Source organism: Argopecten irradians, chromosome 13, assembly GCF_041381155.1.
Source record: "Argopecten irradians isolate NY chromosome 13, Ai_NY, whole genome shotgun sequence".
Taxonomy (NCBI): Eukaryota; Metazoa; Mollusca; class Bivalvia; order Pectinida; family Pectinidae; genus Argopecten; species Argopecten irradians.
Genome location: NC_091146.1, coordinates 25,151,640 through 25,178,446, shown reverse-complemented (window position 1 = coordinate 25,178,446; position 26,807 = coordinate 25,151,640). Strand labels below are relative to the sequence as shown.

General features: G+C 32.5%; 2 protein-coding genes across 8 annotated transcripts in view; both read left to right on the top strand.

Moving 5' to 3' along the window:
* The window catches only part of LOC138306722 (ankyrin repeat and SAM domain-containing protein 6-like), an 80,698-nt gene extending 56,768 nt beyond the window's left edge, over window positions 1-23,930 (top strand). For 3 of the 7 annotated variants that reach the window (XM_069247184.1, XM_069247188.1, XM_069247183.1), the window contains 8 exons: window positions 294-377; window positions 1,606-1,689; window positions 2,810-2,893; window positions 3,472-3,555; window positions 5,338-5,421; window positions 6,625-6,707; window positions 9,793-9,876; window positions 19,189-19,244. In XM_069247184.1, coding sequence (XP_069103285.1) covers window positions 294-377; window positions 1,606-1,689; window positions 2,810-2,893; window positions 3,472-3,555; window positions 5,338-5,421; window positions 6,625-6,672 — 468 coding nt within the window. In that variant the 3' untranslated portion in view covers window positions 6,673-6,707; window positions 9,793-9,876; window positions 19,189-19,244. Of the gene's footprint in view, window positions 1-293; window positions 378-1,605; window positions 1,690-2,809; window positions 2,894-3,471; window positions 3,556-5,337; window positions 5,422-6,624; window positions 6,708-9,792; window positions 9,877-19,188; window positions 19,245-19,987; window positions 20,072-23,887 lie in introns of those variants that run through there. The other 4 variants (XM_069247185.1, XM_069247187.1, XM_069247186.1 and 1 more) reach the window with 4 other exon arrangements.
* LOC138305747 (ankyrin repeat and SOCS box protein 3-like) lies at window positions 18,558-26,145 on the top strand. The gene is made up of 7 exons (XM_069246023.1): window positions 18,558-18,563; window positions 19,189-19,272; window positions 19,988-20,071; window positions 22,094-22,168; window positions 23,888-23,974; window positions 25,401-25,484; window positions 26,125-26,145. The coding sequence occupies exons 1-7, from the start codon at window positions 18,558-18,560 to the stop codon at window positions 26,143-26,145; spliced, it is 441 nt and encodes a 146-aa protein (XP_069102124.1).
* Window positions 26,146-26,807: the final 662 nt, after the last annotated feature.

Genomic DNA, 26,807 nt, shown 5'->3' with positions numbered 1-26,807 from the left:
GTCTTCCCCTTTTGGTAAAGATTCAGAAAAACTCACCTCAAACATGAAATTATTTTTGCTAAAAATCACAGGGTTTAAAACTGCTTGTGGTATTTCAGTATAACATGGCCACATGTTAGAGCACGAGTATATTGTGTAGAATAATGTTAATGTCGATACTCCGATGTGTCGTTTTCCACGTTAGATTAGTTTACCATACACATTCATAACTGTATGGGAGTTGAGTTTCTAAGAAAAAAAAATAAATGACAGTGAATCATATCTTCAATTAGTTATGTCATATCCGTTTCTAGGGAAATCCCATTGAGGCAGCAGCAGAAAGAGGACACAAAGACATCGTAACGGTACTTCTTGAGAAAGGAGCAGACCTAGATAAAGTTATTGTCTAAACACGTTTCTATATATCGTCATGTGTACGACTAATTAATTATGTTGATCGAACATTATTTTGGTTACTCTAAGTAGGGAAATGTCAAATCTGGCCGATTTCAGGGACATTAGCAGAACACATATATTTTTCTTAACTAAAAAAGTGCAGAGTTTAAGTCATTAAAATATCATGGTGTCGAAAAAAACATCAATTTACTTAAACATCTCTAATCGGTTTATTATATTCAATCTTGAAATCACCATTTTAAGCTTATAAGCTTATTTGATATCGCCGGGCAAAAACAAGTTGTATTAAATCACAAAGAAACGAAGAACTATATTCACCCATTTTTTTCTTACTCTGTATTGGCTCGTCATGCATCTATATATTCCAATAATCAAAACAAATATAAATAATTATGAATAGTCATTGAAAAAAGAACGTTTCATAAATATGAAAACAATAAACAAAAAGTTGTTTAAACTTAAATGTAGTGAAGTTAATATTTGTTGAATTGTATTGTTTATCTGTATACATATCTTTATGTCATATTTTGTGTCTCTAGCACAGAACCATTTCATCATCGTGCATTTGGTCCCTTTTTCGTATTACATTTGCACGGTTAAACACTCTTTTATGTTAATGTTGGCATTGGATTGTATTCTTTTCATTTATACTCTTTCGTTTTCACTTAACTAGAGTTAATGAAAATAGTATTATATACTTGTTATAATGCTAAACCTGTCATCCAATAACCTTTACTCTGCCTCTGTTAGTCTTTCTGTGGAGAGTTAAAAAAACCGGTGTTAGTTAGTGGATGTTGAATAACTACCAAATATAAATAAAAACTTAAAAATTAAATATTAAAAAATGAAAAATAAGAAACTATTTTTAGCAAGGAACTAGTTCCCAGCGGTCAGATGGCTGTCAACCTATGTGGATAATCTTGATTTATTACAAGTAAAAACAGTCTCCGGAGTTACCATATGTTATCCGCTTCGAATGTTATACCAAAAGTAACAGTTTAATGTTGAATGAACATGCGTTTAAGCACGATCACGTCATCATTTGTAGAACAATCGTAACGTCGATACTTCGATGTGTCTATTTAAGTCAGTCATATTGTTTGCAGTATTATTATTTAGAGACATATTTTACAATAATATGCGAGTTTTTGTTTCTATCTTAATGACAGGGAATCATATTTTTCATTTTTATGTCATGTCCGTTTCTAGGGAAATGTTGTGGAGACAGCAGCACGTAGTGGACACATAGATATCTTGACACTGGTACTTGAGAAGGGAGCTGACGTAAATAAAGTTAGTGTTTAAACACGTTTCCACAGATGCAAAAAAAATGTATAAGACCCATTCGTCGTTTTGATCTGTCATTAATTATTTCTGTAATATCTCTTAAGGTGCTTTCAAATCTGGTCGAATTCAGAGACATTAGCTGAACATTTCTTAAACGAATTTAAATAATAAACGTACACACATTATAAAATTATGATAAATGTGTTTAGTTCTACCTGTATCACTGGTTTATAAAAATAGGCTCTGTTTAAACACCTTTAACCGTTTATTATGTTTATTTTTAAGCGTTAGTGTATGTTAGATCGCGCCGAACAATAACGAGTTTTATTGAAATCACTTAGTGTTTATTTAAGATTTAGCAGGTAAACTAAGTGCAGAGATGGAATTATCATTACATATTTGTTTCACAATCTTTTGTTTCAGTGAATCATTAATAGGATTTTTTACTTGTAGTAACAACATCAAGAGACTAGCAGTATTCAGCCAAAACATCGACATCAGATGAGCAAATAGCTAGTAATCCTAAATTTTATTAAGAAACTATCACTGATTAGTCTATAGCGCTAGGTCCTCTGTGATGAGCAAAATATTTTACATATATATACATAAGATGTATATATTCGCCATTATAATGTTAATAATGTTAGATATAACAAAAGCATAGCTACTTCAAGGTGACCTTCTTTTTATATTTCATTTTTTTCTTAACTAAAATCCAAGTGTCCATTTTTTACAGTCTGACACTGCGTAAATATCGAAGTCGGATGTACAGAATAGCATATAGTATAACAATATCCAACAGAATGAGATTTACTGAATGTTTTTTTTTCTACATTTGCAATTTGAGATTTTTGGGTACGTTTTAGTGAGCTTGGCTGCTCTGTTGATGCAGATATCAATTGACGTCCCCCCTTCATAAAATAACGCTTTTAGTATAAAATGACCACATGTTAATGCATGAGTATATTTTGTAGAACAATGATAATGTCGATACTCTGATGTGACTATATTCCACGTTTAATTAGTTTATCATTAACAATCACGACTGTATGGGAGTTTCTAAAAAAACAAATTTAAATGACAGTGAATCATATATTTTCATTTGTTATGTCATGTCTGTTTCTAGGGAAATGTCGTGGAGGCAGCAGCACGTAGGGGAAAAAAAGACATCTTGACACTGTTACTTGAGAGAGGAGCCGACCAAGATAAAGTTAGTGTCTAAAACACGCTGGCATAGATGCAAATGTGAATGGCTTAATTATTATGTTGATCAGACATTATTTTGGTTACTCTAAGTAGGGAAATTTCAAATCTGGTCGAATTTATGAACATCAACAGAACGATTACACTCTTTTAGCAACTGAACAAGTGAAAAAGCTATTGAAAGTATGTTAGTAACACGTCCATAGTTGGAATCGAAAAAAAAATCATTTTTGTTAATACACCTTTAATCGGTTTATTGTATACAATCTTAAAAAAACACCAGTTCAATCTTACAAGTTTAATAGATATCGCCCGACAAAACAGAATTATTATTAAATCTCAAATCTTGCTACTGCATAACATGCTGCACAAGCTTCGATATGTAAATTATAGCCACTTTAGATGATTGTAGCATATACATGCGGTTCATATAGTTGATTGTTTATTTGATTATCAGTCACATTGTACGTAATCATATTATTAAGAAACATAAATCACAATTATATGGGAGTTTCTAGGAAAAAAAACCAGTATTTAAATAACAGTTATTCTTGTTTTCATTTTTCATGTCATGTTTTTTTCTAGGGAAATCCAGTGAAGGCAGCAGTAGAACATGGACACAGAGACATCGTGACACTATTTCTTGAAAAGGGAGCAAACATAGATAAAGTTAGTGTATAATGCAAATTAAATGCAAAATGACCTGCGTAAGACTTATTCTTACTCTTGACTTGTTTTGTAATCTCCATATGTACATTGCAATCTGGTCGAATTCAGAGACATTATCTCAATGCTTTTTGAAACTTCAAAAGTACGAACATTATAAGGCTATTAAACTATGTTAGTTACACCATTGTATCATTAGTATCGAAGAATTTTATATAAACACCTTTAATCATTTATTAGGTTTAACCTTTATAAATGACAGTCTATGTTCATGAGTTAAATAGATATGGCCTGACAAAAACGAATTGGATTCCAATTAATCGTGTCTGATTAGAGATAGATTCCCGCATATGTTGCGATGAAATTCACTTATTGGAAAAGGAAAAAGAAACATTCTAGTTTTCCCCAATGCCTACAAATATACTAAGTATAAGTAATTTAAATTTATTTAATTGTCTTTGGTATATATGTAACCCAATAATAAATACAAGAACACATGTATAAACAAAGCAGCAGTGGGTCATTTTCAACGAAAGCCTGGACGTTCTAGATGATTAACTGACAAAGTTAGAAATTAAAACTGTCTCGATTCCGATCTGTTACAATCAAGAAAAGATGTTTGTCCTAATGACGAATTGTAAAGATGGCCAATTAACAAGCTGTAGAAAAGTATGCAACATCGTTATGAAGTTGAAAAGCTACTGTTCGATAGATACAACTTTCCACGTGGAGTCACAGAAGGGATACGCTATACAATAAAATAAAAGAAATAATATCGTTATTTTCTTGTTATCTGGTACATATATTATAATGTAGATCGCAGCTAAAATATAGATACATTATCTTTATAGAAAAAATATAATCAGCATCTGTATTGATAAATATAATTGGGGGATTGTTATTTAAGATTTATCTATACAGGTGAAACAAACGAGAAACATGTACAATAAAAGTAAAATAGTATTCAATGAATACATTGAACATATTTTGTGATTTATAGTTTATATACTCAAAAAATACCCAGACGTACCAAACGACGCGCGATGTATTAAGCTATATGATATCAAAATACATAAGTGCTTTGTATATATGGTCCGACATGTGCTGCCAAATTGACTTCTTCAAAATTTCATCAATAGCTGGCAGTATCCCTATTAGAAGCATAATCGATAGTTTAGAGGTTACTATTACTGACTTATATTTATTACATCACCAGTTGTATATACATTATATACATGTACAGAATAGCATGCACATTATCCAGTGAATCGACATGAACTGTATATTTTCATTTCTACATTTGATATTTGAGATTGTAGGTTAAAGTTTAGTGAGCTTGGATACTCTGTCGATGCGAATATTAATTAAGTACCCCCCCCCCCTCCTTTACTGTAATGAATCCGACAAACCCACCCCAAACATATTTCTGTGTTTTGCTAAAGAATGAGAGGGTTTTAACTTCTGCTGGCATAAGGAAGAACAGCATTTACCCGTTCCTTTTTTACAAACAAAGTGACTATTTTATTGTAAAATGGCCACGAGTTCGTGAACATGCTTGTAGGACAATGTCGATACTACTATCTATCTATATAAGCCAGATTATATTATTTTATCATACATATGTGGTTCATATACCTAATTGTTTAATGGACGGTCACAATGTTTGCAATATAATCATTAATTGACATAAATCACAATTGTACGGCAGTTTTAGTTCCTATAAAATAAATTATTTAAATGACAGTGAATCATATTTTGTATTTGTTATGTCATATTCTTTTCTAGGGAAATCTCGTGGAGGCAGCGGCATTGAGAGGACACAAAGACATCTTGACACTACTTCTTGAGAAAGGAGCAGACGCAGATAAAGTTAGTGTCTAAACACGTTACTATAGATGTTCATGTGTACGATGTATCAATTATGTTGATCGGATATTATTTTGGTTACTCTAAGTAGGAAAATTTCAATTCTGGTCGAACTCAGGGACATTAGCAGAACAAATCTATTTGTCAAGACTAAAAAAATTGCAGACTTTAAAGCCATTAAAATTATAGTTGATTGCGAAAAAAGAAAATTGCTTGAAGGGTTTGTGACACAAACACCTTTTTATAGATTTTCTGATAGTTTGACCCCATCAATGTTGGCTGACACACGTTTCACAGCATTCCGCAAAGATGAAATCACAAACGAAGAACTATAGTTACCCGCTTTTTTCTTACTCAGTATCGGCTAGTCATGCATTTATATATTCCATAATAAAAAACACATAAAGAATAGTCATTGAAAAAAGAATGTTTTAGAAATATGAAAACAATACACCAAAAGTGGTTAAATCTGAAATGTAGTGGAAATAGTATTTGTTGATTTGTACTGTTTATTTTATTATATTTGTTAATGTCATATTTAGTGCCCCTGGGAGGGAACCAATTAATCATCTTAGACTTGTTATTTTTTCATATTCTTTTTGCATTGATTAACATTTTTTTTTATTTTGGCATTTAATTGTATTCCCCTCATTTATACTCTTTAATGTTCTTTTCTTTTAACTAGAGCTAATAAAAATAGTATTATATACTTGTAAAAATACAAAACCTGTCATCCAATATTGTTCACTCTGCCTCTGTTAGTCTTACTGTAGGGAGACGGTGTTAGTCAGTGAATGTTAAATAATTACCAAATATAATTAAAAACCGAAATATAAAAACTAAAAAATGAAGGATCAGAAACTATTTCCAGCTAGAAAAAATATGTTTCGGCTGTTAGAGGCCCCAAAATTACGTGAATAATCTAGAATTAATACAAGTAAAACAGTCTCAAGAATTACCTATATGTTTTCTGCTTCAAATGATATACTAGAAGTAACAATTTTAATGTAAAATCAGCACATTTTAGAACAGGATTACGTCAACATTTGTAGACCAATCGAAACGTCGATACTTCGATGTGTCTATTTTAGCTAGTCCTATTGTTTGCAGTATTATTATTTAGAGACATGTTTTACAATGATATGCAGGTTTTTTAATTTCTAAGAAAAAATGTTTTAATGACAGTGAATCATATTCCATTTGTAGGGACATGTAGTGGAGGCAGCAGCACGTAGTGGACACATAGATATCTGACACTGGTACTTGAGAAAGGAGCTGACGTAAATAAAGTTGGTGTTTAAATCACGTTTCTTTAGATGCAAATGAAATGTTTAAGACTTATTCGTTGTCTTGATCTGTCATTAATTAATTCTGGATATATCTAAAGGTGCTTTTCAATCTTGTCGAATTCAGAGACATTAGCTGAAAAAAATATTTAAATAATAACAGTACCAACATTATAAAGTTATTATAAATGTGTTAGTTCTACCTGGGTACCGTTTCACAACTTTACGGGTACACGTAACCTGTACGTATGTTATTTTGACCGTTTCACGAAGCATTCGTAAGTTACGGGTAACCGTAAATGGCTTGCGGGCACACGTAAATAACGTCAAAAACCGTACGTAACTTTCCCACAAAAATACCACCGGTGAACTCCATGTAAGTATGATGAAGCCACAAAATCGTTGCCGTTTGGTATATGTAAAGTATCTGAACAATTCTTGATTTGTGTTACTTATGAATATGTCTAAAAACAACTTTTAGCCAAACAAATTACATTACTTTAAAAATGTTCTTAACTAAGATGGTCAATGTGGAAATTTCAACACCATCTTAATTTTTTAGGGATGTTTTCTTTTTTTGCGCTCTGAGAAAGACACATGGGTTAAATCCCGATACTGACATATTTTTGCTTACATCAGAACGATGGGTGCTGATTTCACGTAGATCTGCATATAATGTTGCTATCGTTCCGTATTAAAACATGACATTATTTATGGATGTTGGTGATTACAAACACATATACTCTATTGTAAATGTAAGGCTTTACAGATTCTATTAGCATGTATACATGTAGAGTCGCATCACTTTTTCAAAAAAATAATGAAATTTTACGGATCGGATACAACGCTTCTCAAGGTACTGATAATACAACGTTACACGAACGTGACGTCAACCTTCTCCTATATTACAGACAGCATATCAACAAATAATGTGACACATAAACAAAATATTACAACTGAACCAAATCCATAAATTCATCTTCAGGAGCAAAAACATTCCAATGTTTCTTGCTATCGTTAAATTCGGAATTTACGCACACATGCAGACAACATCACAAGTCTGTTACCATTTTTGTTTTTGTTTTTGTTACCATTTGGTTTGACCAAAATGAGTAAAAAAAATAAAGCAGTAAAAGAGCTACAACTGTTTACTGAAATACAAACGTCGTTAAGGGATATGACCAGTGTTCATTCCAGCGTCATCGGAATGTGCAAAACTGTACATTGTACAACAAATGTTGGATGTATAAATTGACCAAAGGGATACGATAGTATAACATTAACAATTAAACTTTAATAGTATTATGGTAGTTTTTCAGTACAGGAACGCATTATGTTCCTCTACACTGGACTCAATATAATGAAAGTTAATTACATTTTAGTTCATTTTCCGATTATGGTATTGTTGCCCTATAGTTATATATAACATCATATTTACACAAGAATTCATCAAGTCTGTTTCTAAATGTGTTTCTGTATTGGAGCAGATGCAATGTCTTCTGTTAAGCTATTCCACCATTTAGGTTCGTATTGTAAATCTGTTTTCTCTTCTGTTGGTCTTGTAGTGTTGTGGGAAGATCATTTTGGTGTGACCTCGAACGCCCTGTCTCCATCCAACATATTTCCAAAGTTTCATATATGCATGATATGTTAAAGAAGGCAGTTTCAGCTTCTGTAGTCTTTCTTGGTATGTTAGTTCCTTCATGCCTGGCAGACTTTTCTGGGCTCTTCTCTGTACAGAGTCAATTTTGCCTATATCTTTTAGTCAAGATGTGTTCTTAATAGACTTTTGTCGTGTGGTTTTGATTATCTTGGTTAACGGTAGCAATAAGCAAATGATTGACACTGCCAAACTGTATCATAGCCATATCTGAGAAAACAAAGATTGATTTATTGTGACATTATCCACTTCCGGTCTACGTTACCTGCACGTAAACTTTCGTGTAAGTACGGAAAATTACGTACGGTTTCGTGAACGCCCTTAAAATTTACATGCACGTAAATCCTATGTATACTCGTAAAGTTACGTACTCTTTGTGAAACGGTACCACGTATCGTTGGTATTGAAAATATGCTCGGTTTCAACACATTGAACGGTTCATTATATTTAATTTTTGAAGTGCCAGATATCGCCGGACAAAAACGAGTTTTATTGAAATTTCTAAGTGTTTGTTTACGATTCAGCAAGTGCAAAGATGGAATTATCATTAAACAATCTTTCGTTTCAATAAACCATTTATAGGGTGTTTTACTTGTAGCAACAACATCAAAGACTAACAGGATTCAGTCAAAAAAATCGACATCAGATGAGCTAATAGCTAGTAATCCTATATTTTTTATTAAGAAACTATCACTGACTAATTTATAGCGCTAGCCCCTCTGTGATGAGCAAAATATTTTAAATATAGATACCTAAAAAATCAGCTGGATATATTCCTATTCAGACTATTCACCATTTTTTTACAAATTAGTGTTAGAAAGAACAAAAGCATAGCTACTTCAAGGTGACCTACTTCTTTATATTTCATTTTTTTCTGAACTAAAATCAACATTTCCATTTTTACAATCTGACACTGCGTAAATACCGAAGTCGGATGTACAGAATAGCATATAGTATACACAATACCCAGCAGTTTGACATTTACTCAATGTTTTTTTTTTATTTCTACATTTGTATTTTGAGATTGTAGGGTACGTTTTAGGGAACTTGTCTGCTCTGTTGATGCAGATATCAATTGACGTCTCCCCCTTTTGTTTATGAATCAGATTAACCCACCTTAAACATAATGATGTCGTGTTCTAAAATGATAAGGATTACAACTTCTTGTGGTATAACGAAGAACAATATTAATCCGCTTCTTTATGTTATTCATAAAGTAACGCTTTCAGTATAAAATGGCCAAAGGTTAATGCACGAGTATATATTGTAGAACAATGGTAATGTCGATACTCAAATGTGCCTATATTCCACGTTCAATTATTTTATCATTAACAATCATAACTGTATGGGAGTTCCAGTTTCTAAGAAAAAAAAAATTAAATGACAGTAAATCATACATTTCATTTGCTATGTCATGTCTGTTTCTAGGGAAATGTCGTAGAGGCAGCAGCACGTAGTGGACACATAGACATCTTGACACTGGTACTTGAGAAAGGAGCTGACCTAGACCAAGTTAGTGTCTAAAACACACTGGCATAGTTTCACATGTGAATGGCTTATTTATTATGTTTATCGGACATAGTTTTTTTTAATCTCAGGTAAATTTCAAATCTGGTCGAATTTATGAACATTAACGGAACGATTACACTTTTTCAGAAACTGAAAAAAGTGAAAAAGCTATTGAAAGTATGTCAGTAACACGTCTATCGTAGGTATCGAAAAATAAAACATATTTTGGTTAATACACATTTAAACAGTTTGTTATATTCAATCTTAAAAACACCAGTTAAAGATTATAAGTTTACTAGATATCGCCGTACAAAACATAATTTTATTGAAGCGACTGAAAATATTTGCTTATAAATTCAGCAAATACTTCAAAGGTGGATATTGCAATATCTTGTATATTTGTTTTACATTTTTTTTTCGAAAAACACGTGTAGGGTATTTCATTTTTATCAAAAGTATAAGCAGACTAAAATATTCAGTCTTTTCCTCGACGTAAAATGAGAAAAATACCTTGAAATAACATTGATATGGTCAAGAAAAAAACAATGTGAACTATGATTATAACTTGCTGCTGTATAACATGCTGCACATGCTTAGATATGTAAATTATAGCCACTTTAGATGATTGTAGCGTACACATGCGGTTCACATAATTAATGGTTTACTTGATTATCAGTCACATTGTTTGCAATAATATTATTAAGTGATATAAATCACAATGATATGGGAGTTCCAGTTTCTAAGAAAAAAACGACAAATGACAAATACGAATTGGTATCACTAAAATGGTGTTTGATTAGAGATGGATTCCCGCATATGTTGCGCTGAAATTCACTTACTGGAAAAGGAAAAAGAAACATTCTAGGTTTCCCAATGCCTATAAATATAAAACTAAGTGTAAGCAATTATATATTTGTCTTTGATATATATGTAACTAAAAAAATAAATACAAGACCACGAGTATGGAATTAGCCGACGGTTAGCATGCATGTCATGTTGTTAACGCGGTAAACAAGGAAAATAGCAGTGGGTCATTTTCAACGAAAGCCTGGTCGTTCTAAATTGTATTAACGGACACTTTTAGAACTTTCTCGATTACGATCTCTTACAATAAAAAGGTGTTTGTCCTTATGACGAATCATAAAGATTGACACTTAACAAGCTGTAAAAAGGTATGCAACATCGTTATGAAGTTGCAAAGCTACTGTTCGACAGATACAACTTTCAACGTGGATGCTGATCAAGAAAATCAAGAGTAATTATAATATAAATCTATGTACAATAAATACCATTATCAGGTCATAGATAATAGGTCACATTTTAAAACATGAATGAAATTGACCCTGAAGTAATTTAATGTCTCAGTATAAAACTCCATTCACCAAAATGATTATTTTCTGTCAGCTCAAACTTGACACTTATGTAATGCAACCATGTATTTTGAATACTTTTCTTCTTTGGAAAAACGAAATAACTTGTTTAACAAGACTTATTTTATTTTAACTTATTTTATTCCTGTGATTGCTATAGCAGCCATAAGAAGCACATTGCACCATACTAAATTTATAATGAGAGCATGTAATTATTTCATGTGAAACACAGGACAAGATAACTGTAAGTTTAGGTGCTCAGCTCTATTCGTGTATGTCTCATCAGCTGCGGTGAGCCAGTCGGTGAACCAGTGACGTGTGCTGGCTGACAGCCTCATTATCGCAATACACTTTTGCATATCGGTCAGCTGCCAAGATGGCCCTATGTTTAGCCTGGTATCTTGGTATGTGTATTTTGTCATCCCAACGGAGTGGAGTATTTCAGTGAACTTAAAGGGGGCCCAATCCATAGACAACTTATCACTTTTTGTGTCGCAAACTCTTTAATAATCTTTAATCGGTTTATCATACTTAAATAAACAATCACCAGTTCAAGCTCATAAGCTTACTAGATATCTAAGGACAGAAACCAGTTGCATTGAAATCACAAACGAAGAACTATAGTTACACACTTTTTCTTACTCAGTATCTGCTCGTCATGCATTTATATATTCCATACTAAAACACACACAAGGAATAAAGAACAGTCATTGAAAAAGAATGTTTTAGAAATATGAAAACAATGCATCAACAGTAAAATCATAAATGTAGTGGTATTATATTAGTATTTGTTGAATTGTGTTGTTTATTTTTATATATTTTTTTATGTCATATTTTGTGTCCCTAGCAGGGAGCCAATGCATGATCATACATTTGTTCTTTTTTTTCATATTCTTCTTGCATTGATAAACATTCTTTTATTTTCATTTGGGCATTGTGATATATCCCCATCATCTATACTCTTTGATTTTCTTTTCACTTAACTAGAGCTAATAAAAATAGTATTACATACTTGTAATAATGCTAAACCTATCATCCAATATCGCTCACTTTGCCTCTGTTAGTCTTTCTGCAGTTAGACGGTGTTAGTCAGTGAATGTTAAATAATTACTAAATATAATTAAACACGGAAAAATAAACAAACAATAAAAAATGAAGGATCAGAAACTTTTTCCATCCAGAAAAAAAATTTTTTTCAGCGGTTAGAGGCCCCAAACCTACGTGGATAATATAGAATTTATACCAGGACAAACAGTCTTCAGAATTACCGATATGTTATTATCCACTTCAAATATATACTAGAAGTAACAATTGTAAAATCAGCACATGTTTTAGCACAACTACGTCAACATTTGTAGAACAATCGAAACGTCGATACTTCGATGTGTCTATTTTAGCCAGTCCTATTGTTTGCAGTATTATTATTTAGAGACATATTTTACAATGATATGCGGGTTTTGAATTTCTAGTCGATAGCTTAATCAAAATGAACATAATCTTCTATATCGTGGTTTAAAATCCACACCAACTCCATATCATCAACTTGGTAGCCTAGACTACCAAAACAATATTTAAACCGGGAGCCATTACAAAAAGTGCCTACTTCCGGTATTTTTCAAGATGGCCGCCATTTTCGTGATACAACTAAGAAAGCTAATGAAATAACAAGCTGTACCTTTTGATAAAAGTATGAAAGTTGGCATGGGAGTAGCTAAGATAACCAAAAATAGAAATTAAACAACAACTGTTCCCTAAAGAAAGTGTAGCGGTCGCCCTGATGGGGTGTTAAGTAAATTGGCAGACATCTTGAAAAGAGAAAAAGAAGCCATACAAGCCTTAGCCACTTAAAGAAAATACTTTCGTCAACTTTGTTAAAGGTAAAGATGGATGGCAGACTTCTGTATAATCTGAAGAAGTAATTCATACATAAGATGTATGTGTAAATTCTCAGACACCATCAGGTGAAATGTTTGTTTAGATGTTCTCAAGTGGTTATTGATGACTAGACAGTTCCATCGGAGTTACACTGTGAGGGAAAATTTGAAAGGAGGAAGACGAAATTCAAAGGGTTGGTAGAAGATATCAAAAACCCTAAAATGTAGAAATAGGTGTTCCTCTTTCTTGCATGTTCAAGTTCAAGACTTTTTCCAACATTGGAAGTAATGGGCAGTGACAAGAAATCAGCTTTATACGTACTGTCTACATATGAGAGAGAAAGCGCCCGGTTGATCAAAGTATCTGCGACTAGGTATGAGCTCGGTTTTATCCGCAGATTGGTCAATCACTGTTGACTTGAAGATGTTCCAGTTGAGGAGTCGATGAAGCCCATAAAGAGGATCTTCTGACGACGCATGTAGAGTTGCAATTCAGGGATTTATTTCAATATCATTCAAAGCATCTTATATATATATCAATATTTTAAGAGTGATTTTTGCTCGATCACTTACAGAGTGAAATATGGAGACAACTTTGAATTAAAAGACCATCTTGGATTTCAAAATGGCGGTCATTTGGAATTAAGATATGAATCAAATTATTTATGTATCACACACTACAGAAGTATGAATATTAAACTATAATATTTATCATGTTTGTCTTCTCTAATTATCACTTACACTTTTCTCTTGTCTGACATTGTCGCATGGATGTGTCACTTTCCCTTTGATCTCTTCACGGTATGCTCGGTGCTTATTTTAGATTGCAGGCGAAAACATGTGTTATCTGATAACGCGCATGGTTTTACTATAACAGTAAGTAGCAATTTAATCATACAATCAACCAGTATATATGGAGAAACATATTCAAACAGTTTTAGAGCTGTACAATAGACTGTCAGTTTACGAGTTGTCTTTTAATTCAGTCGCTGTCATAATCAACTCGGTACAGCAGTTGTTCTGTGAAAACCAAACATAATAGACAACTACCTCAAATATTACATAGGCCTAACGAATAATACTAACATTCACCGATAGTGATATAACAAGTCAAATACACAACTAGACCTACATACCTGATATTGCCGATTGTAACTTGAATGGCGAAGCGGCCTTCAACGTTCAGATCGGATACTCAAGTGACACATGCACATTTCTCCTACCAGGTCGCACTTGTCGTACAGTTTATACGATCAAAACAATACAAACAGATGTATTTCATCTACACGCAATCCGTTACAAAAGGTTGGCTATCATTGTATAAGCTCCAAAACATTTTATATGAAATGAGAGACGTAAGGTGCGTTAACCTTTACCTACCAACATGCTTATAACCGCAAGTTGAGTAATAAGGAAATTGACAGAATATTTTTAATAATATTTTACTGTTGACAAAATCCAGGCGTGATCAATCGAATGATTTACTTTTGAATTCTGCGAAAATTCATTTTAGGGAGAAATTTAGGGTCAAACAGGCAAAAATCGACATTTTCATCTCTAGTTTCTGTTTAATTCGTCCTAGCGAAAAAGTTGATGAACTGAAATTCTACACAATTTTAGTATGAGTAATTCTGAACAATACAATATTGTTGGTTTTTGGTAATATTTTACAGAACGACCACAAGAACTAGACAGTCTTGAAAATTGGTGGTATTTCTTAGGTTCCAAGTAAATTGTAAAAAATGGGTGTTTATTGGGACGTTCAACCACACAAAGGAATGTCATACGACAAGCGCCACCTCGTAGAATGAATGTGCATAGTAACGTACGTTGTGTCACTTGTGTATCCGGTTCGAATTAATGTTGAAAGCCGCTTCGCTTTTAATGTTACAATTAAACCTATCACTAACGGCGGGTGGTAGTATTATTTGCTATCAAATATTTGAGGTTGCTTTTGTTTATGATAATTGTTTTCCGTATGCCTACTGCAGTACCAAGTCTGATCATAACAGCGACTAAATCAAGCGTAAGGCTACTATAGGCTACACTGCATGGCTTAAAAACAACTTGTTAACTGACAGTATATTGTACAGACTCCGAAACAGATGCCATTTTAATATGTTCTTCTAACATATTGCTTAATCGCATGATTAAATTGCTACCTACAGTAGTGTAATTAAACCATACCCGTTACATGTTTTGTTGATCAGCTGCAGTCTACAAATAGCACTAAACATGACACGTCCATGCGACAATGTCTGGCAAGGGAAAGCCGTTAACTAAATATAAGTGAAAACTAAAGAAGACAAACCTGAACAATCTGGTAGCTTGGCAATTGATATGATCAACATTTTTAAATATGCACTGCAGTTTTACATGACACCTAGGTCTAGGCTAACGTACACAATGTACATTACCCTTGAATAAGCCTAGGTTACTGGGGCTGGGTGGAGGTGTTATAGTAACAAAAAAAAGGTTTTAAAGATTAAATGTAGGCCTACTGAATATCAAACACTCGACACCCTCTTCAGTTTCGAGCATTTCAGAAATCAACTTAATTTCTAATGGATTTTTTTTTACATTTTTGTCATATAAAGTTATAATTTTGTCATATAAAAGTATAATTTGTTTAAAAAAATTGCAAACGGCTTACATTCTGTGTACGTATATACCAAATTTTTTGGTCGCACGGTCGATTCCGGAACAAACAATAATTTATGAAACTTAATAAGTTTTGGGAATAAATCTGAAAAAATCATATATCTCTCTCATTAGGCATTATACAGTTACATTTTAAAAAATAAGCCATTTCGGTTAGGGTACAATGTATTGTGTATCTTGATACATTTAAGGGTTGAAAAATGACAGCTAAGGAGTTGCTTTCAAGTAAATACTTTACGTGTTCTTCTAAAATGTTTTCACTGGGATTGAATAAAGGGAAGTAATTTACCTATTTGTTCATTTTCTAGGTATATTTTCTAGCATAATGCTTAATACAATTAAAATAATAACCAAGATAAAGAAATGTATGTAATTGTAACTAATTTCTTCCTTAGCCAGACCGATATTGTCTATAATTACCAATTTCTTATTTATATAATGGAAAACACGTACTTCTTTTTGAGAAAATAGGGATATCAGAGACTTTAACATGAGTATTAGTTTAACGTCCTATTAACGCCCAGATTTGTTGGTGAAGGAAAGCAGAATACTCGGAGAAAAACCACCGACCCGCGGTCAGTACTTGGCAACTGCCAAAAATGGGATTCAAACTGGCGACCCGAGAGGTGGAGCTAAGCTTGTGGTTATATGTTAGGACATTTAACCACTTGGCCACCGCGTCCCCGACTTTTACATGATAATTATGTACAAGACATTTCAAATTCGTTGATGTCATGGGATTTTTTAAATTAAATATCAGAATCAGTATTTATTTGCAGGGTATTTAATGAGATGATAGGGGAGAGTTGGAATACCCAGAGGGAATCTGTCCCACAAGGGATTCAAACTCGTAATTCAAAGGTAGAGTGTTGTGATAAATAGATATGTTGAGACATCTTAACCACTCGGCAAACACAGCCCCAAGCTACTTCATCTTTTCCACCTTCTACATAATCTAAACCAGTGCATCCAAGTTGAAATTTAAATGATTATGAAGTCATTGTGCAGAGACAAATGCTATGCAATCATTGTGTCTTTGGCTTAATTGTATTGAAAAAAAAATATATATAATAAAATAATGAAGAGGCCTAGAAAACTGACCTTGGGCATGTGACTTACATACTGTATTAGACCAAATAAGCGCCCAGGCCGTTTAAAAATTAGATAAAAAACATAATGAAAAGATGTTGGTAAGACAAAATCATTGCAAATCTATACAATCTTGTGTAGTTTAGGTCCTTATTTACGGCTGGGCAATTGAAATTGGGGCCTTAAAAAGAGTGAGGGGCGCTAATAAGGACATGTTTGCTAATTGGGTCGAATACGGTAAATACTACTATTTACTTTCAATTCACCTCACATATTATGAACATATTTATCTCCTGAAAAACAGCGGGAAAACGTTAGAGATCGATGGCATATTTGTTTTAGTTTTGCTTTTTCTATTTAAATTCCATCACAAGGATATTCATCATTAGTAGCAGGTTTTAATTGTACATAGTGATACAGTGGCCTTCTATCACCGCGCCAAGGCGAATTTCCTTTTAGCACACTCGGTAGAGTGACATACCAGCAAGTGCGGGGACGCGGGTTAGAGCTTGAGTGCTCTTGCTCTGTTGCAATATTTACAAAAGGTACTTTTCTTCAGTGGCCGTCCGCAAAATTTTCACATGTTGAGTTTCTTCTCCAGTTCTATCAGTGCAATTTAGCTGATACTTGCATGAAATGGTCCTGACCAAGTGTTGTTATTTTTCGGGTCGATCCAGCTTGGAAATACATTTTGATCTTCTTCTCAAGTTCCATCTGTGCGATTTGGTTGAAACTTACATGAACTGATCCTGACATGGTCCCAACAAATTATTATTTTCCGGTCAATCCGAAATCAAAGATGGCCGTCAAAGCTGCCATCATGGAAAACATTTTGAATTTTTTCTCAAGTTCTACCAGTGTGATTTGGCTAAAACTTGCCTTAAATGATCCTGATATTGTCCCGACCAAGTGTTGTTACGTATTGGGTCGAACTGATATCAAAGATGGCCACCGAAATAGCCATCTTGAAAACACTTTTTGGACCTCTCAAGTTCTACTGGTACGATTTGGCTGAAACTTGCCTTAAGTGATCCTGATATGATCTTGACAAGGTGTTGTTACATCTCTGATAGATCGCAAATTGAAGATGGCTACCATGACACCATATCTAATTAATGTTCAATATGACCTTAAGGCCCTTGGGTCTCTTGTTCCTAATTCAATTTCCAAACATGTATGTATACACGTACGCATATGTGTATACTCACACTTTTTTGAAGAATTACCCAGAGTTATGGTCCTTTACGTCTCTCACTTCATTTGCAACACCCTTAAAGGTGTTGCCCTACTAGTAATTATAAAATAAAATGAAAATGTTTTTATTTCATGATTTATTTGTGAATGATCCATTCGTCGATCCAATCCGTCAGAATAGCTCTGAAGGAAGGCGCCCGAGGCCCCGGACTAACTCGTCTGTTGTGGAAATTTACTGTGAACCTGCGGAAAACCACCATTTCCCAAGACCGTCTTATGTTCGTTCTGTACAACATTTGCAAAAAACAGAAATACCGTTTGTTCATAATTACACGAACTGTTTATATGTTGAGTCTCGGCTTTGCACATTTAATAGTTAAATCACTAGGATTAATCATACAAAGGATGTGATTTGTATTTCAAGATTTACTTACATTCAAACTTTCAGCAAAAGTTATAGAAGAGTTTCCTTATTAACCAAATCGAGGTTATAAGCATGTTGGTAGGTAAAAGTTATGTTAACATTTCGTTCCGAAGGAACGATAACAAGTTATCGTAACTTACTTCTCTTCAATTCATATGTTGTTCCTCTGGCACAGAACCAATTCATCATCGCACATTTTTTTTTCGTATTATATTTGCATTTGGATTGTATTCACCTCATTTATACTCTTTCGTTTTCTTTTGACTTCACTACAGCTACTTAAAATAGTATTATATACTTATTATAATGCTAAACAGTTAAAATAAAACCTAAAAAACAACAATAAAAAGTGAGGGATAAGAAACTAATTCCAGCATGAAAAATAGTTTCCAGCGGTTAAAGGCCCCCAACCTAAGTGGGAAAATCTAGATTTTATACAAGTTAAAAGTTCTCCAGAATTAGCGTATGTAATATCAGAAGTAACAATTTTAAAGTAAATTGAACACATGTTAGATAACGATTACATCAACATCTGTAGAATAATCGTAACGGCGATACTTCGATGTGTCTATTTTAGCCAGTTTGCAATACTATTATTTAGATACATATATCACAATTATATGCTAGTTTTAATTTCTAAGAACAAAATATTAAGATGACAGTGAATCATATGTTTCATTTGTTATGTCATGTCCGTTTCTAGGGAAATGCCGTGGAAAAAGCAGCACTGTATGGACACAAGGACATGGTAACACTACTTCTTGAGAAAGGAGCAAACCTAGATAAAGTTAGTGTCTAAAATACGTTTATTTAATACAATGTCTTGATATGCCATTTATTATTTTTTGTTATATTTCTAAAAATACATTTTAATCTGGTCGAGACATTAGCTCAATACCTTTTTAAACTACTTCAAATAAGATAAGCTCTGTGATAAGCAAAATATTTTGTATATATTTTTTTTAAGTTAATGCTAGAAAGAACAAAAACATAGCTACTTCACGACTGTTCTGAACTGAAATTCACATTTTCATTTTTTACAGTCAAACACTGCGAAAATATTAATGGCGGATGTCCAGAATAACATATAGTATTACAATATCCAGCAGTTTGACATTTACTCAATGTTTTTATTTCTACATTTGCATTTTGAGGTTGTAGGGTACGTTTTAATGAGCTTGTCTGCTCTGTCGATGTGGATATTAATTGAAGTTTCAACTTTTGGTAATAATCCGACAAACTCACCTCAAACGTCTCGTGGTATAACATTTTACATATAGTAAATGTGGTATACTTGGATGTTAAATGGACATTTTGCTGATTAATATTATATAGAGACATAAATCACTGAACAAGCGTAACGTAGATACTTTAATGTGTCTATTTTTAGCCAGTCACATTGTTTGCAATATTATTTTTAGAAACATATATCACAACGAGCTTTAGTTTCTAAAAAATATATCTACATGACAGTGAATAATATTTATCATGTCCGTTTCTAGGGACATGTCGTGGAGGCAGCGGCTCGGAGAGGAGACAAAGACATCTTGACACTGGTACTTGAGAAAGGAGCTGACGTAAATAAAGTTAGTGTCTAAACATAATACTCAACTTATTCATTATGTTGATCGGAAATAAATAATTTGTTTTATTACTCTCAGCTGATAGTTTTAAAATCTGGCCGAATTCAGTGACATTAGCAGAATTACTTAAAATTCCTTAAAACGAAATAGTGCAAAGTTATCAAGATATTGAAAGCATGTTAGTTACAGCTCTATCGTTTTAACTCGTTTATTATAATTAACCTTTAAAAGCACCATTTCAAGCTTATATGCTTACTATATATCGCCGAGCAAAAACAAGTTGCATTGAAATCGCTAATTGTTTTCTTAACAAGTCATAAAATAGTGCAAAAGTAGAATTGTCGAAATTGTTTTTATATGTTTTTATAAAGTTAGTGTCTAAAAAACGTTTATTTAATAAAATGTCTTGATATGCCATTTATTATTTTTGTTATATTTCTAAAGGTACATTTTAATCTGGTCGAGACATTAGCTCAATACCTTTTTAAACTACTTCAAATAAGACAAGTACCAACACTATAAAGGTATTATAATTGTGTTAGTTACACCTGTATCACCGGCATCGAAACAAATCATGAATTATGTTGAAACACCTTCAACCGTTTATTATGTTTTTTTTTAAAGTACAAGTTTATGTTAATGTGTCTTCGATATATCGTCGGACAAAAGAGAGATTTATTGAAATTAGTACATGTTTGTTTAAGAATTCAGCTGATAGACTACGTGCATAGATGAAATTGTCTTTTTCGTATACTTCTTTCACAATCCTTCTTTCAGTAAACCATGCATAGGGTGTTTTTACTTTTAGCAACAAAATCCAAAGACTATATCATTCAGTCAAAACTTCGACATCAGATGAGCAAAAAGCTGTTAATCCTATCTTAGATTAAGAGTCTATCCATTTGGATAATTAATAGTGCTAGCCACTCTTGAGAAAGGAGCTGACGTAAATAAAGTTAGTGTCTAAACATATTACTCAACTTATTCATTATGTTGATCGGAAATAAATAAGTTGTTTTATTACTCTCAGCTGATAGTTTTAAAATCTGGCCGAATTCAGTGACATTAGCAGAAATACTTAAAATTCCTTAAAACGAAATAGTGCAAAGTTATCAAGATAGTGAAAGCATGTTAGTTACAGCTCTATCATTTAACTCGTTTATTATAATTAACCTTTAAAAGCACCATTTCAAGCTTATATGCTTACTATATATTGCCGAGCAAAAACAAGTTGCATTGAAATCGCTAATTGTTTTCTTAATAAGTCATAAAATAGTGCAAAAGTAGAATTGTCGAAATTGTTTTTATATATTTTCACATTTTGTTTTTAAGTAAACCACGTGTAAAGTATTTATTTCTATCAAAACATCAACAGACTATTGTATTCAGTCTTTACCTTGACATAAGATGAGACAATAGATTGAGTCCTAATTAGACACAATTATATGACGAAGAAAGAAAAACGTAATTTAGATAGCAAGTAGATACATTAGTATCAGCTGGGTATCTTATGTTATTTAGGATATTCGGCATTTTTTTTTTTTACATTTTAATGTTGAAATAGAACAAATGCTCAGTTAGGTCACGGTGACCTAGTTTTTATATTTAATCGCTTTCTTAACTAAAGTTCACAATTCCATTTCGTACAGTCAGACATTGCAAAAAAATGCATGTGAAGAATAACATATACAATAGGAAGTAGATTGGCATTGATTGTATGTTTTTGAATTCTACATTTGCCATTTCGAGATTTCCTGAGGTATAACGATGAACTAGATTTACCCGCTTCTTGTATTAAACGAAAACGTCAACATTATTTAACAATCGATGTGTTAATTTTAACCGTTGCAGATGATTGTATCAAACACATGTGGTTCATATAGTGGATGTATGTCACATTGTTTTCTTTAATTGTTTTAGTGATATACATCACACTTATATGGGGACTCCAGATTTTAATAAAATGAAAATTATTTAAATAATTGTAGATCCTATTTCAGTTTAATGCATCATATTCGTTTCTAGGGAAATGCCGTGAGGGAAGCAGCAATAAGAAGACGCAAAGACATCGTGACAATACTTCTTGAAAAAGGAGCAGACGTAAATACAATTAGTGTCTATGCACATTTCTATAGATGTACATGGAATTTGCAAGACTTATTCGTTGTCTTCTTTTGCCATTAATTAATTTATTGTTTTGGAATCTCTATAGTACATTTCAATTTGTTAAAAGTGTGTTAGTTATATCTCTATCGTTGGTATCGAAAACAAATAAATAAATAGTACACGGTAAGCATATTACAATACAATGTTTAATTTGGTGCGATACTTTCCGAGTCGAACACCAAAATAATACTTGTGTTGTAAGATACTAAGCGTGTATTCTGTTTATCCTGCAACCCTTATAACATTCAAAACGATAGCAAATTTACAGTTATTTACTTGGTTTCGCTTGATGCGAGACGCTTCGTTGATTCATTCACTAAACCTAATGGGTGTGTACTCCTTTTCACTTTCGTGAGAAATATATAAGCGGATTCGCAAACAGTAACAGTGATTCTATTCAATGTGTAATATCACTAAAACAAAATATATGAAAATACTCGAAAAACAATAATTACTCATCACAAAAATTACTTTACAATACAAAACTTTGCCATGAGCCAAGAAAAAGACGACGCCACCATACGAACTTTTCAATATAGTAAAAATGACGTCATTCCCGTGAATGTGACCTCGCATTTTAGCGGGACTGAATGACGTTTCATTCACCAGAAGGTTAAAGTTTTGGGTCAAGTTAGAAACAGTACGCGGAACAAATTTACGTCATCGTATTGACGGATAAAACATATCGTATTGACGGACAAAGCACAATTTTATCCGGCAATAGTTAACGGTCAGTATCTGGGATAGTTGCAGAATAATACATTTTTATCATTTAATTGATTATCTTGGAATTTCTTTAGGTACATTTGGATCTGGTCGAATTCAGAGACATTAGCGCAATGCTTTTTGAAACTACAAAATTACCAACATTATAAAATATGTTAGTTATATCTGTATCGTTGGTATCGAAAGCAGATAATTTTATTTTTTAACTGTTAACTGCCAGGTTATGTTCATGAGCTTACAAGATATCGCAAAATTAAATTGAGTTGTATTGAATCACTAAGCGTTTGTTTAAAGGTAGTGCAAAGGTGGAAATGCCACCCATTGTATCATTGTTTCACTTTTTTCAGTACTAAGCATGTAACTGTATACAGCATTTTTTAATTCTATTCAGTAAATTTGTATAGTGTGTTTTAAAGGGCTGTACCTTTTAACCAAATCCTCGACATAAGATGAACCTTAAAAAATATTTATCTAGTGAAGAGAGAAAAATGCAATCGAGAATTTTAACGTGATGCAGCATAACAACTAACTGAAGAGATTATCAATTTGGATGACACCCATCTGCAAAACATTTTGCATATAGATATATGAATAGCTGAATATCTTATGTTATTCAGAACACTCGTCATGTTTTTATCTCAATTAAATAAAACAGAAGAATACATTTGTTACTGTGACCTATTTGTAATTATTCAAATGATTTCTGAACTTAAATAGACACAGTGTAAATTTTAGTCAGAAATATCTGAAATAGTGTGTAATCCAGAATAGCGTATACGGTATCCAGTAGATTGGTGTTGATTGTTTGCAATATTATAATTAAGCAACATAACTAACAATCTTATTGGACTTCCTGTTTCTGAGTAAAAATAATCTACTTATTAAAAGTGAATCATAATTTCCATTTCTCATCATGTTCGTTTTCAGGGAAATCTCGTGGAGGAGGCCGTAATATGGGGAGGACACAAAGATATCGTGGCACTACTTCTTGAGAAAGGAGCAGACGTAAATAAAGTTAGTGTCTAAACACGTTTCTATATATGCACACGTATACGACTTATTGATTATTTTTATTAATATCGTTTTAATCTCTATGGGTCAATTGCAAATCAGGTCGAATTCAATGACATTAGCAGAATTACTTTACAACTGTTATAAAGCTTTTACAATTATATAAGTTACATCTCTATTGTTGGTATTTAACCGGTTTATTATATGTTTATCAATAGACTATAATATTCAGTCTTTAATTCGATATAACAAGAGAAAATACCTTTGAATCTTAACAAATATATATTAATACGTCGATGTATCTTGAATAATTGTACAATAACTCTTAGATAAACAAAGTTCTGAATGTAAATAACTTAGGATCAGCTGGATACATTTTACAATTCAGAACATTCGACATTTTTTTTACATTTTAATTTTCAAACAGAACTTAAGCATACATAGGTCACGGTGACCTACTTTTTATATTTCATGTGCTTCTAAACCGAAATTCACACTGCTATTTCTGACAGTCAGACTCAGTAAAAATATCAGAGAAAGTCAGATGTCCAGAACAGCACATACAATATCCAGCAGATTTATTGTACACTTTTATTTTCTTGTTTTTTATTGTGAGATTGCAACTTCTAGTGAGCCTATCCACTCTGTATTCGTTATTGATTTCTCTCTCTTTTTGCTTATAAACATGGCTTGATATTTCCCAAAACATAATGTTGTCTTTTGATAAAAATGATAGGGATTAAAGCTCTGTGTTGTATGACGAAAATCTACTGTAACTCGTTCATATGCTATACATGAAGAAACAAAATAAGTATTATATGTTCACTTGCTAGAACACGATTACGTCAACATATGTTAGAGTAGAAAAAATCAGAATGTCGATACATCGATGTGTATATTATAACTATATTAGATGGGTGTATCATACTCCTTTAATACAAACTCGGATAGTACAAAACCTCGTTTTATACGAATGAACTTGGAAAGTTAACTCAATATCCTTGAATTTATTACAAATAAAGTCAGAATTGGTTAATACTAAACCCGGGTAATACGTAACATTTTCTGGGTCCACTGGGTACTTTTTTTGTTCTATATATACGAAGTGCCAAAACCAGAAACGGCGAATAATGACCAAGGTAAGTTTTGATAATCGATAACTACCATGTGTCGACACATGTACTCTAATTATATGTATACATTATAATCCGCATTCAATGAATGAACGCTATTATATTATATCCATGTCTAAAGTCTCACTTTATTTAATTTCTGCGTTTATTGTGCGAAACCCGCATAATACGAAACGAAATGAAGGATCCTCAGGCTTTAGTAATAACCGAGTTGGAGTTCCATTTTCAAAGAAAAAACAAACATTTAACTGACAGAAAATCATATTTTTCATTGTTTTATATCATGCTATTTCTAGGGAAATCCCCTAGAGGCAGCAGCAGAACGAGGATGCAAAGAGATCGTGACACTACTTCTTGAAAAAGGAGCAGACGTAAATAAAGTGAGTGTGTAAATACGTTTGTTTAGACGGAAATATTTAAGACTTATTCGTTGTCTTAAACGGTTTATTAAGTAAAATATATAGGTAAGCCTTCAATTAGGTCTATTTTAGGGACATAAACATTATACATTTGAAAATTAAAAAGAAGTACAAACATTAGAAATTTATTAAAATTGCATTTGTTACACTTGTATCGTTGGCATAAAAAACATAATCATAATAATACCGTTTTACCAGTTTATGATGATAAATCTTAAGAAACCCCAGCTTAGTTCATTAGCTAACTAAATATCAAAAGACAAACAACAGCCGTATTAAAATCATTACGTGTTTGTTTCAAAATTCAGGACGTAGTGCAAAGATGGAAATGTCACTCGTTTTACAGTATAATTTTTTTTCATTAAGGGATTGTAGTGTTTTATTTTTTCCAAAAGCATCAATAGGCTATTACATTCGGTCAAAACCTTGACATGAGTTGAGCAATTAGCTATGAATCATAGAGTCAGCTGGATATCATATGTTATTCATTATTTCCGATTTCTTTTACATTCTAATATCAAAATAGAACAAAAGCATACTTGACCACTGTCACTATGACCTATGTTTACGGAACTGAAATTTATAACTTTTTTCTTAACAGGCAAACCCTGCGAAACAATAGTTTCACCTTTAATATTTGGTTATTTAGGACTTTAATGTAAAAAACATATTTTTTTATCATTTTACATCTGAAATAATCACGAGCACAGAAACATTTAGATGTCTAGAATAGCATATACAATATCGTTTGCTTAAATATTACTACGTTTATTGCAATTAAAATATGAAGCATTTGATGTTGTAAATGATACACATTTATCACATTGTTTAACATTTTTGGTTGATTTGAGCACCTTTGTGTCTCACTATCAATTATTAACAAATATTAGAAAGGGGCAAATGTATTAAGCAGATAACCCCTCATTTGTTTCTGACTACTTTTGAAAGAGTAACCTTTTCCTCATTGATATGCAAACTATTTTCAAAAATTCAATACCAGGATTTTTCTATAAAAGGATTAAATATGGGAAACAAATGACCAAAAACCGTGGATTTTTGCTATTCGGAGGGAAATGAATACTGCAAAAAACGTATACATAACGTTGTATGACACAATCCATTAGGAAAAGAAGGCTTTTAGTTATGGCGTGTATTGTCAAAAGGGCACAATTCACATAAAATCCAATAAATTGTTATATGGGGAATTTTGATTGACAATTTCGTAAAAAACAAGCACATGGACCTATGCTTTTTCTTCCGTTTTCCTCTACTGTATGGACTCAT

Coding starts and splice junctions, on each gene's coding strand:
- LOC138305747 (XM_069246023.1), top strand. Junction 20,072..22,093: donor AAGGAGCTGACGTAAATAAA/GTTAGTGTCTAA, acceptor ATTCGTTTCTAG/GGAAATGCCGTGAGGGAAGC. Junction 25,485..26,124: donor AAGGAGCAGACGTAAATAAA/GTGAGTGTGTAA, acceptor TTTTCTTAACAG/GCAAACCCTGCGAAACAATA.